Below are 12,849 nucleotides of genomic sequence, written 5' to 3'. Positions count from 1 at the left end.
CTGTCTTGTGTTGGTGTCACCTTCTCATCCTCTGTACTCGAGTCAGAATCTGAACTAGAAGACTGGGGTTTTTTAGCATTTTTACTAATTGCAGTCTTAGTCTTTTCAGTGTTAGACTTTACAGTCACTTTATTAGTTTTCACATCAGAATCTGAAGCAGCTTGGGATTTGTCTTTGGGAAGTGTCACCACTACAGGTTTATGGGAAGATTTATTGTCTTTCACCTTTACTTCACTGCTGTCACTGTCAGACGATGTGCTGGAGGAATCTGAAGCTCCCACCCTCTTTTTCCTGGACTGTGTTGTGATCTTTTTGATGCTATTATTACCAGAATTTAGAGAAAAGCTCTCATCTGCCCGTTCTAAAGCCATCTTTGCTGCAGCAACCTTTGTCTGCTTTTCATCCTTCTTTTCTGTTGCCAACTGCTTCTCCCTCTCTGTTTTTTTCATCTTTTTAGAATGGGAAGTAGAGCTCTCTTCCTTACCTTCTGCGAGTCTATTTCTTCCCCTAACTTCTTCCTTTCTTTTTCTTTTCGTGTACCTTTTCTGAGAGTCCCAAGTATCTACAGAGATCTCTTCCCTACAAGAGGAATAGTCAAGGTTATGCTTCTCCTTTTTCTTTTTCCTCTTATGCTTGCCTTCATTCCTAGACAATTCTTCCTCATCCTCCTTGTGTCTGTGCCTTTTTTTGTCTTCTTTTGTTGAGTAAATAAAGCCATCATCTATCTCTTCATAATCTTCTGCAACTATCTCTTCCAATTTTACTCTGTTAAAAAAAAAAAAAAAAACCAGACAAAAGCCACCGTTCAGCATAATGGAGAATTTTCCCCACATGTGAGCAGCTTAGGCAAGTTCCCCTCGAGTGAAGATGCTCCAGCTCTTCCCTGGACAGTCCAGAACCCTGCCCTGCAGTCACAGGCTCCTCTTCCATCTTCGGGAACATTTCCTTTCCATCTGCTTGGCTCCCTCCATCCTTTTGGGCATGCTGGGGTGTCTCAGGTGCTGGGAGTCAGTGCCCGAGGGCACCCGGCTCCCACTCCACTGCCCAGGGAAGGAGGAGCTCAGACCCCCGGGGAAGCCCCATCCCTGTCCCACCAAAACCACGTGGAGATTCACAGAATCCCAGAATGGGTCAGGCTGGAAGGGACCACAGTGGGGTCATCTGGTCCCACCTCCCTGCCTAAGCAGGGTCATCCCAGAGCACAGGGCACAGGGTTGTGTCCAGAGGGCTCTGCAACATTCCCAGTGAGGGAAACTCCACATCCTCTCTGTCCCAGCGAGCGGGCCCTGCACCTCACGGCCAGGTGGAACTTCCTGGGCATCAGTTCCTGCCCGCTACCTTTTGTCCCATGGCTCGGCAGCACCGGGAAGAACCGGCCCGGCCCTGGCACCGCCTTTAGGCACTGACAGACACTGATGAGGCGCGTGTGTGGGACTGACCCCCGATCCTGCTGTCCCTGTCCCGCTGTCCCGATCCGGATACCGCTTTCTCTGTCCGATCCCGCTCCCTATTCCACTGTCCCTATACCAGTCCCACTGTCCCTATCCCGGTCCCTGTCCCTGTCCCGCTGTCCCAGTTCCCATCCCGCTGTCCCGGTCTGGTCCCTACCGCAGCGAGTCGTTGTCCCGCACGAGGCGCGCGCTCTCGGCGGGCGGCAGCAGCGCCCCCTCGAGGAAGAGGCTGAGGCGGGCGCGGCGGCTGAAGCCGAAGCGATGGCGGATGAGGCTGAGCAGGTCGGTCACGAGCCGCGCCTGGCCCGGCTCCAGCAGCAGCCAGCACAGCGCGCAGCCCGGGCTGGCCGGCGGAGGGTGGTCGAACACCAGTCGCAGCCGCACCGGACCGGCACCGCTGCCGCCGGCCGCCATCATGGAGATGGAGGAGGAGGAGGAAGAGGCGGAGGAGGCGGGCGCGGGAGGCGGTGCCTCAGGGCGGGCAGGGCCGGCCGGTCCCGTGACCGCGGGAGCTGAGGCAGCGATGGGGCTGCTCCGGGCTGTGACCGCGCTGTCCGTGCTGCTGCTGGCGGCAGGTACTGGCCGGGCCGGGCGGGACGGGAGCGGGACCTCCGGGCACGGGTCTCCAGGCAAAGCGCTCCTGTGTCCCTTAGCCGCTGCCGGGCAGGGCCCGGGCTAAGTCGCGCGAAATTCCGCTTGCTGGGGTGGCGGTCGGGCGGGACGGAGACGGTCGCGGCAGTCCCGGTGGGAGCAGCAAAGCCTGGCCACCATGGCTTGGAAAAACCTTACTGCTCCTGCTCCAGTGCGCTGTTGCCTTCTGCCCTGATCCCTGAGATTAAAGGATGCCGTGCCAAAGGTCTGTTCCGTGTCCGAGATGGACAGTAGACAGACTGCGTTAGGTGACCAGACTATACTGACTTAAATTATATTTTGGATTCCTTTAGAAGTGACTCTCAGTCTGTCTGCATCTGCTCTCCTTGGGGACTGTGCAGCGGAGCGGTCCCCGCAGACGCCCAGCTCACTGTTCTGGGATAAGTTCAGGTCTCGGGTCATGGCGCCAATAACTCTGGATCTGCGGGTTCGGTCCCCGCTCGGGCCAGACTGTAAACGATTGGACTCGGTCTTTTCAGGTCCATTTCAACTCAGAATATTCTGTGATTCTTGTCGAAATTGCAGCTGGTTATGGAAGTTATTTCACTGGGGCTGTGCCTTCAGCCCGAGGCCTTGAAAACACTTAAAGAACAAATTATTCCAGCGATTGGGCTGCTATTCCGGCAGCAGTTCTAACGCCAGGCTCTGTTAAGGCAGCATTTAATTACACACTTCGTTCATAGATGGTAACTCAGCTGTGGGTGGGGGTGTAAGTATAGGCAGGTTTCGTATAGTAATTTCTTTTCATAGTAGTAGCACTTCTAATTATCACACCCAAGATTGAAATGTAATGTTTTGGAGCAATTCTGGTGGAAAGTCCAAGGCTGAGCCTTTTAGCTAGCTGATTGTTATTGTTATTCCCCTCAAGGTGTAGTTCTGCGGCAGCCCCAGGAGCCCAAAGAGGTGTGGGGATATGTGGATGTTCGGAGCAAGGCCCACATGTTCTGGTGGCTCTACTATGCAAATAACCCAACCAAAGACTTCACAGAGTTACCTCTTGTCTTGTGGCTTCAGGTAAGGTTTGGTGAGAGACACCTAAGCAGTAATTCTTTCCATCCGTGCCTGGTTTAGTCTGATATCTGATATTGTGCAGTTCTACAGAAACAGAATTCAAAACTGCCTGGTTCTAAATGCCTCACCTTGTGAATGAGGTGTTGGGAGAAAATAAGAGTGATTTCATTCTGCAGTTTTGGGGTGTCCTCAAGTGCCCACCTTCCATCAAGTTCGATTGCAATAACAGAGGTTGTTCTTTCATACAATAGTAGTGATTTTTATGCGTTGTAATTTCACGGCTCCTTTCCTGGGGAGTTTGAAGTCTAAACAATCTTGAGAGAGAGAGTAAATAAAATAATCAGAGATTGAGGATGATTTCTAAATGGAAACAATCCCAGTTTGATAAAAGTGATAGCATGTTCTCCACAGTACATTTCAGAAGTTAATGCTTAATAGAATCACTTGAGGAGTTGTTCTTATTCTTTCTGGGTTATTTAATCTGTGTGAAACCCACAAGCTGTACATGCTGATTAAGTTAATGACTTGCAAAGCCCCAATTAGCAGATAGTTAACTTTTGCACTCTATATTTGGGGAATAAGGTTTTCAAACTGTGCTCACATTGCAGGCACCTCACCAGAAGCTCTCACAAGTGGGTCACTGCTTCTCTGTTGAATTCTTGCTTTCAGAAATGACATGTGTGTGCATAGCCCAAGACCATGAGAAACAGAACTTGCTCTGCAAAATTAACATGTAGTGCAAAAGCCATTTCTAAAAATTTACAGTCTGTCATTCTACTTACTGGCTGGCTCATATTTTTCTTCCATCTGTCATATCTATGACAGATGGAAGAAAACATCTTTAACATCTGTGTCTTTTGATATTTCCCTGCAGGGAGGTCCAGGATCTTCAGGCTGTGGATATGGGAACTTTGAAGAGATTGGTCCATTAGACAAGGAAATGAAACCAAGAAATACAACCTGGGTACAGTAGAGTTCAGCTTCTACCTACTAATTACAAATGTTTGTTTGCTTATGTAAGCAGATGATCACTACACAAAAAAACACAGTATAATTTTTTGTTTAAAGTTCGATAGTTATTAAATTAGCTGATAGGAATAGCCTTGTTTAGATCTGAGGGGTAGACATTAATTTAATTGAATGAAGTATGTATATTCCATGGAACTGTGAAATGCAGATGTCTGGGAAACAGAGAGGAGGGAAATGGTAGAAAGAGTTCTTTCAATTCACAGCATCATTGTGTGCAGTCACAGAGCTTTTTCTGGATGGCTGGCAGTGTAAAACCTATGGCTTATAATTACAGGTCCAGTATGACCTTCAAGGGAAAACAAATTACAGCTGCTTGTGAAGGTGGAAGTTTAATTAGAGCAATATATTTGTGCTCTGACTTACCAATAAGTCTGAAGTACTCCAGAGTTCCCCTAGGTGACCTGCCTCTGGATAACTGGGAATTTTGGGGTGTATTTCTAGTTACAGATTGGGCAAATTGAAGGACTTTATGTTGCACTTAATTTTTCTGCAAGTTTTTTCAGGTTCAGGGATTTACTGGCTCAGTAATCATCTGTGCCATGTTTTTTTGCTGGTGCTGAACTGAGGTTTTATACAAACCTTCTTTCTGCCTCTACAGTTGCAGGCAGCCAGTATCTTGTTTGTGGATAATCCTGTGGGCACTGGATTCAGTTATGTGGATGATTGTAGCTTGTTTGCCCAAAACCTTACCACAGTAGTTTCTGATATGATGGTTTTTCTTGGAGAATTCTTCAAGTGTAGAACAGAATTCCAGGTAAGTGAATTGAATTATTGTGTATTGTTGTATTTTTCTCTTCTTTTCAATAGAATTCAAAAAGAATTAGGGAACAGAATTCCAGGTGAGCAGTGTTTTGCTGTTAGCTAGTGTGTGGTGCAGGTATAACCACTGTCTCTTGTTTTCCACATTTCAAAAGTTGTATCTTGATTTTGGAGTTAGTTAGATAAGCATTGGGGTGCATTACTGTCTGTTGGATGATCCAAGCAGCATATATAGGATCACAGCTGCTTAGCGTTCCAAAATACTTCAGAACCAACCCCAGCAAATCACCAGGATGTTATGGAAACCTAATGTACAGCTGAAAATAAGAAAAACATTAAATGTTTGATGGTAAGAGGTGAATGTGTCTGGGTCCTGTGGGATGTGGGAGATGGTTGGAGGCATCTTCTGCCCTCCACACAACGAGTTCCTTGTGTGCTTTTTCTCTCCCCAGACCATCCCATTCTACATATTTTCTGAATCTTATGGAGGTAAAATGGCTGCTGGGGTTTCTTTAGAGCTGCACAAGGTAAGTACTTGGAGGATACAGTTCACTTTTCACTTCAAAACAGGGGGTTCTATTGTCTGGAATACACTGTCCCTATTTTTACAGTACTGCTTACTTTTTTCACTTAATGAAAACTGATTCTAGAGTCATGAATAGCTAAAATTTAATTCTTGTTGTTTTGGTTTGGTTTTCCTCTTATTCACGAAGGCTGTTCAAAAAGGGACCATAAAGTGCAATTTTATGGGGACTGCTCTTGGAGACTCATGGATTTCTCCTTTGGGTATGTTTTAACTCCTCAGACTGTGGATGATTTGTTGTTGTTATTTTGTTTTGTTGGGTGTTGTAATCATTCCATGCCTGCCTTAAGTGAATTAACTGTCTAGTGAGTCTGGTAAATCAAAAATAAATACTGCAGCCTTGCAAGTCTTCTTGTGACTGAAGAATCTCTCTTTGGAATGTATCTAGATTAGGAAAAGTCAGAGAGCAAGGTCAGCAGGGAGCACACTTGCATCTGAAGTGGAGGGATGGTAAAATGCCCCTACACATCTCCACAGCCTCTGAGGTGTTTTGTATGTCCTGTGCTGAAATGTGACCACCAAGTGATTCCCAAGGCTGCAAGTGAGATTTGTGCCTGGTGGAGGATAAAATGCAAATTAAAGGGCTCTTGGTCCTTCAGTGGTATTGGCAGGGGCAGGCTTTACAGATTCTCTGCAGCACAGAACAATACCAAGCAAACTCTCATCTGTCTGCTGTCAGCTGATCCTTGAGAATTTACAAAGTTGTTATAAAACAGATGTGGTTTTTAACTCAGTTTTTCCCTTGTGACTTTTCAAACAGATCAGTTTAGATAATTCCCATCCTCTTGTTAGACCTCTGGCAATGTGCTGCAGTGCTGGGAGAATATGTTGGTAGAAACATGTTGATTGCTTTAAATAAATTTCACTGGTTAACTCAAACGGGATTAATGATGTTGCAGGATTTGTAAAGAACCAGCTCTGTGGTACATAACCTTAGGGTTAAACAGAGCTTACTGATTAATTTTTACCAATTAATTCATCTCCATTTATTTTTCTCATAAAAATTGTTGCCCCAGTAAAGGAGAAGTTAGTTAAATCTTTTGTCAATGATTGCTTGTCAGTTTAATGCTTGAAATCTGTTCTGTTTGTTTAGACTCTGTGCTGTCCTGGGGGCCCTACCTTTACAGCACTGTAAGTACCTTCTTAAACTCTTGGTCCTCACCTGATCCCTTGTGCTGCCATACAGTACAAATGGATGTTGAGTTTTAAGATTACCTCTTGGCCTGAATAAAACCTCAAAAGCATGGAGGCTGTTAGCAATAAATGGATGTGAAATTGTAATTGAAGCTCTCCTTCTTTGTGTTTGTCTTCCAGTCTCTCCTTGATGATAATGGTCTAGCAGAGGTGACTGCTGTTGCCAAAGAAATAATGGATGCAATAAATAAAAATCAATATGGGCTGGCTACTGAGCTCTGGGGCAAGGCAGAAGGTGTCATTGAAGAGGTGAGATCTTTGACTAACATTAAGAACTAACTGCTGCCTGGGGAGGCACATGATTTCAAGTTATCCTTTCTATGAGTTCTGAGCTGGTATGAATTCTTCAACCCTCTGCCCAGTCATTTTTGCCAGGATTGGTTGTACCCCAGTGCTGACATAAAGGAGTGTTTGCTATTCCCTGCTGGAAGAGTTACAGAGAAAGTAGGGAGGACAGCCCTTGAGGTCTTCCAGAATTGCACTGAGGTTTCAGCATACAGCTACTCCTCTTGATTCCACAGTTTCAGTTTAAATAAACTATACCTCCTGGAAAACTCTGAATATTGAAAACTGCATCCACCAAGACACAAACTTGAAGTTAAGCACACATCTCTATTTGAAGAACTACAATAGGTGGACAGGATGGAAAGGAACCTCAGGTTAAGGTCTGTTACTGTGGGTCACTGCATCTCTTTACTTAGAAAGTTCCAGCATAAAAGACTGGTAAGGGTTTGCTTTGGTTTCTCCTTAAAAGGTTGCTCCAAAATCTGATTTTTTGTTACATCTCAGTCTCTTCTCCTTGCACAGAAAGGCTAATCTGTAACCACTTCTTTTTTTGTTCTTTTTTGGAGCTTTTTGGTGTTTTTTTTTTCTTTTCTGTGATTCATAACTGACAGTGCCTTGCACATAGTTGGTTTCACTTCTTGCTGTTCAGAAGGAATTTTTGGTTCCTGTTTTAATTTTCAAATCTACTGGGCTTCCCATCTCAGTTGTGATGGTGCTGGCAGGTGAAGGCACTGCATTGTGCAGTTGCTGTTGTAAGCTGATTTCTGACCTAAGCATCAGAACATTAAAAACTCAAAAATCAAGCAAAGCAGGGCTTTGAGAATCTGGAGTAACTTCTCTAATGACAACACTGCTCACATTTGTCCTTGGATGCAGGCAGCCACTGTCAGCTGCATCAGAGCTGCCAATCTGCAGTGCCTGGGCACGTCCAGCTGTCAGCAGCTACAGAAGATGGGTGGCTCATACCCAGCACCACGTTTTCAAGGAAGCATTTTAGATTTTGGAGGATTGTAGGTTGGAAGGATGTTGAGCAAGAGCAGCACCACACCAGACCTGGCAGAAGGGACTGTCTAAAAGCATCACCTGGCACTGCAGCTCTGTGCCATGAGTAATGCAGGGTAAGACTTCCTGTAGCTTCACATCTGTTTCAGAGGAGTAAATTGCATCTCTGGCACAACCCATGTGTGAACAATACAGGCTTGAGGAATCTCCTCCCCACTTCTCAAAGCAAATGTAGAACTGAAGTTTTTCCACAAGTATCTTCCTGGCATGCAGGTAAAATGACAGGTCACAGGGTCCTTTATTTAGGATTTACTTTTTTTTTCTTTTTTCTTTTCAGGAAAGGCTGTTCTTTGTCTCTGAGAAATGTTTTTATTAGTGTTACTGAAATTATCTTGTGTTTTCAGAACACAGACAATGTGAACTTTTATAACATCTTGACTAAGGAGGTTCCAGAAGTGAAATCAGATGAACAAGAAAATCTCCATCTCAGTAAGTTGTATTTAAACTTGAACTTCTGAAGCCCTGAATTTCCATTTACATACGTTCAATTCTGACAGTGGAAAGAGTCTCAGTGTAGCACATCCTTAAAATGGATGTTGATATTCTCTTGAGCAGAACTTGTTTGCTGTTGCATAAGTAGGGACGGATAAGAATGTGGAACAACCCTATAGATGACACCTCCACCTATACATCCTGCACAAATTACAGCAAGGAAGCAGTCAGTATAATTGCAACATGGTTTCATGACCTTTTAAGTTACTTCCTCTTACTGTCTTTCATTTCTGTCTTTAAGACAGGACACCAAAGTGTCTCATCAGTAGAAACAGTCTGATTAAATTCTTGCTCCGAGATTTTTGTGCATCAGTGCAAAAAACAGATGTTTAGAACTTCTTTCAAACTCTTTTTATGTTGGCTTCATAAGGGAAGGGGAAATGAACTCCTGAAAGTAAAACATTGCAGCTCAAAAATAACTGGTCTGTTGAGAAGAGCCAAGTGGTTGAAGCAGAAGCCGATGCCCAGAAAAAGTGCAGTGTTAGCTAAAAGTAGGAATGGATGGGATCGTCCTGTCCTAAATAAGGGTTGACTTCAGTGGTTTCTAGTAAAAGTAAGCAAATCTCTCTCTGTGGTGCTGTATTTTCATTAGAAAAGGGTTTGTTGGCCATGATTGACACTGAAGATTGTTATCTGTGCAGGATGGTGTCTTAAGTGTGCCACTGATCGAAGCGGGTTGGCTGTTTTTCAGTGAGGCTTTTCCAGCGCCATGTCAGAAAAATGCATCAGAGCAGCCTTGATGAGCTGATGAATGGGCCCATCAGAAAGAAGCTGATGATCATTCCTGACTGTGTGAAGTGGGGAGGTACTTTCCTGTCTGCTAGTGTGCACCTGATGAGTTCATTATCACTGTTTTACAGTATTTCATCCTGTAGGAAAATACTCTGGCAACTGCTCTCATTCAGTTGTTGTCCATGGGGCTAAGGAGGGGATTTGTTCTCAGAAATGAAGATGTTGTGAGGCAGGCCTGTGGGAGCAAGTGTGGTTCTGATTCTGATTCTGCTGCTCATATCTATCTTTAGCCAAGTAACTAAAAATACAGGGGGAGGGAGGAAGATCCTCTGTATTTCAGGAGCTGGTTTCTGTCTCTCGTGCAGTCCTGCTAAAACTCCTCTCAGTTTTCCTGTGCCAGAAGTCTGGTATCATGTAATGATGCACCTTATGGAGAAGGGGGTGTAAAACAGGCTTAAAGGGCTGATGTCAGCACTCTGTGTGTGTAAATAGGAGCCAGAAACTACAGCACTGTCTATGAGCTCCAGTGGGAGCATAGCTGCTGTCTGCTCCTCCTGTTCCTCAGACTGATAAATCACTGCCACTTTGGCTAGAATTGTTTTTTGTGCAGCTGTGAACTCCATTATAAAGCATTTAGCCAATGCTTCTGTCCCAGCTTGGGGATACATCCTTCATCACTTAAAATTTGTCTTTCTGGTTCCAACCAGGTCAGTCCAGACAGGTCTTTGAGAACATGGCTGAGGACTTCATGAAACCTGTCATCGATATTGTTGATCAGCTTTTGGCAGCCAATATCAGTGTTACAGTCTATAATGGGCAGCTGGACCTCATTGTTGACACCATGGGTGAGGAACTTCTTTACTGGGGGTGGAAGCAGAACATGTGATGAGTAGAATGTGGAGCTGTCCCTATATTGGTACCCAGATTTCTCCAATCTCCAAACCTCTTATCTAACTAGTAGTGCTGAAATACTACAGTCATAAATGAGCAGCACTTAGGATGTTTTGCTTATATCCGTCTGAGAGAGGCAAATCCTTTGCCTCCATTATACTGTTGAGAAATGGATCTGCAACATCAGTAATTGCTTGATTCAGTAAAGCTAATAATTCACTTAATCCTCCTGGATAAGCACATAGATGTGTATGCGTGTATGCTCATTCATAGGCAAAGAATGCTGGTAATTAATGAGGGAGGGTGCAGTAGAAGAGTGATCACACCTGCTTTCAGTGTAGGCTCCTGCACACCTTGAGCTTTGTTTGCTGCTTGCAAGATGTTGGTTTGGTCCAGGGGCAGTTTGGGAGCCAGGCCAAGTGCTGCTGAAATGCTTCACAAGGCTGCTGTGCTCCCTTCTGCTGGTACTTTCTCACTGAGTTAAAGAATCTGCAGTCATAGAGACTCCACAAACACCTTCCTATGCTATGAAAGGCTTTATTCCTTGTATGTCTCTGTCTACTTAGATATTCAGAAGCCCTTAATGAACAACACAGCAATCAATAAATCCAGGAAGCATGGTATTTAGGTTGTCAAAACAGATTAGCAGTTGGTGATGCTCCAGTTTATCACATTTTCATCTAAAATTGAGTTGTAGTTAACATGTAAATTCTTCCAGCAGTTCACAGGTAGGCTAAAGCTTTGTCCCTCTTGGAATCCTATAATTGATCTTGTTGCTATCTTGACCTCCACCTTCTCTAGCACCACCTGGAAACAGAAAGCCTTTTCAGTCTTCTCTCAATGAGTGTCCAACAAACAGAGAAACAGTGCCTTTTCTGATTTCCAGGAGGGGGACTTGGTATGGCTGATCCCTCTCCATGGCAGGACATTCAAGGTGTTTGAGGTGCAACGTGAAATATGTTGGAATTTCTAGGGCTGCAGAGCCTCCAAGAAGCACATATTCAACTTGTACGAATCCTAAATCCATTTCATACACACCTTCACTGTTTATTTATTCCCTTCTCCCCTCCATTGGTTTGTTTCAGTTTGTCCTGAATTTTCCTAGGCATAAAAAAATTGGTTTTAGGATCTGAACACACAGACTCTGTGCTAACTCTGCTGTACTGGTATCCAGTTTAGGGGGTGTCCAGCTGAACTGGACTCCCAAGCTGCTGTGGAACCAAGTATTGGTAATTTCCAAGTATTGGTAATCAATGCTATCTTTTATTTCCAACAGGCCAGGAGGCATGGATCCGGAAACTGAAGTGGCCTGATTTGGAGCAGTTCAGCCAGAAAAGGTGGAAGGCTCTGTATGTGTCACTAGAATCCACTGAGACAGCTGCTTTCCACAAGGCCTATAAGAACTTTGCTTTCTTCTGGATTCTCAAGGCTGGGCACATGGTAAATAATAAAGTCCTTGGGGTGGAATCAGCAAGAAGACTGAAGTTGTGTGTCTGCTTCCTTATAGCAGCTGCTTATCCTGTGCTTTTCTCCATGCTAGGTACCAGCTGACCAAGGAGAGATGGCACTCAAAATGCTCAGGATGGTGACTCAGCAGCAGCACTAGGGAGGGGAGGTCATCTAGTCTGGCTTCCTATCCAGCAGCAGGGCTTTGGAGGAGAGTCAATCTGGATCCTAAGCCAAAGGAGGCCCAGTGGCTGTTTGAGCACACAGCCTCCCTCATCCTGCTGGATACTATGCACAAGTGCTTGTGGAAAGGCGTTTTTTCCTTGAATGAGTTATTGCTTTTGAATTTTTAAGCTGTGATTTGCTGCCTTAACACTGTTCATAAATGACTCTTCCAGAGGGAAGTCCCCTGTCATAAAGAACAAGCCCTGAACCTTTGCCTTGGAAGGATTTTGTGCTCTTGCCTTTCCCTGAATGCTCTCTTGTCTGTTTGCACACCAAGAGTAAAACTGATTTGACTTGATTTGCTTTGTGTTCCTCTGGGAGAGCTGACCTGCTTCATGAGGCTGTGGAATGTTCCTTCCTTTGTCCTCAGGCTTGAGTCACCTGGCTGGATTCAAGATGAAGCCATGGAAATGCTAGGACAGAGGACCTGCCCTAGAGGAATCACAGTCCATCTCATCTTGCTGAGGTGCCTGAATTAGGATCCAGGATTCTTCAGATTTTCTGTGCTCTGGAGAGAGAAAAACATCCCACAGAGGAAGATTTGTCCCTTTTCATCTGACCATTTGTTTCTTGTTTCCATTCTTCTTAATGCCCACTACTCAAACTCTGCCTTTATCCTCAACACCTAAAGCACATCCAGCAGGAATTCCTGCTTTTCTCTATCCTGAAGCAGAAGGCCTGTTAATACCCTGTTGTACCAAAGAGTCCCAACAGACAGAAGCTTCTTAAAACCTTCTGGGTTTAGCCAGAAGGAAAGGAGCAATAACAGCATAGTTGTGAAATATTATAGGAATGTTTAAAAGAAGGTTATACAAAGTCTTGATCCATATCTTTTGGAGATTTTTTTAAAGTCTTGCAGAGACCTATTATTCTGAAACTTTTTTTTTTTTTTTTAATACATAGTCAAGAAGAAACTGGTCATCATTTGACTTTTGCTATGGAGTATGAAGTAGTTGTTTTTTATTGGTGTCTGATAAGAGGCAAAACAGCTCCTTCCAGCTGTCGGAAACCCACTCCAGCCACTGAAACTGTCATGAA

The 12,849-nt window shown here is 44.6% G+C and overlaps 1 protein-coding gene across 1 annotated transcript; it reads left to right on the top strand.

Moving 5' to 3' along the window:
* Positions 1-1,613: 1,613 nt before the first annotated feature.
* Positions 1,614-12,109, top strand: SCPEP1 (serine carboxypeptidase 1). Its single transcript, XM_009094364.4, has 13 exons — positions 1,614-2,026; positions 2,971-3,116; positions 3,988-4,077; positions 4,741-4,896; positions 5,354-5,428; positions 5,615-5,687; positions 6,578-6,615; positions 6,799-6,927; positions 8,370-8,454; positions 9,209-9,322; positions 9,957-10,094; positions 11,417-11,580; positions 11,681-12,109. The coding sequence occupies exons 1-13, from the start codon at positions 1,720-1,722 to the stop codon at positions 11,744-11,746; spliced, it is 1,581 nt and encodes a 526-aa protein (XP_009092612.3). The 5' UTR covers positions 1,614-1,719; the 3' UTR covers positions 11,747-12,109.
* The last annotated feature ends 740 nt before the right edge of the window (positions 12,110-12,849 follow it).

The sequence above is a fragment of the Serinus canaria genome, chromosome 18 (genome assembly GCF_022539315.1).
Source record: "Serinus canaria isolate serCan28SL12 chromosome 18, serCan2020, whole genome shotgun sequence".
Lineage (NCBI taxonomy): Eukaryota > Metazoa > Chordata > Aves > Passeriformes > Fringillidae > Serinus > Serinus canaria.
The sequence above is the reverse complement of the archived record's forward strand: the minus strand, read 5'-3'. Positions and strand labels throughout refer to the sequence as shown.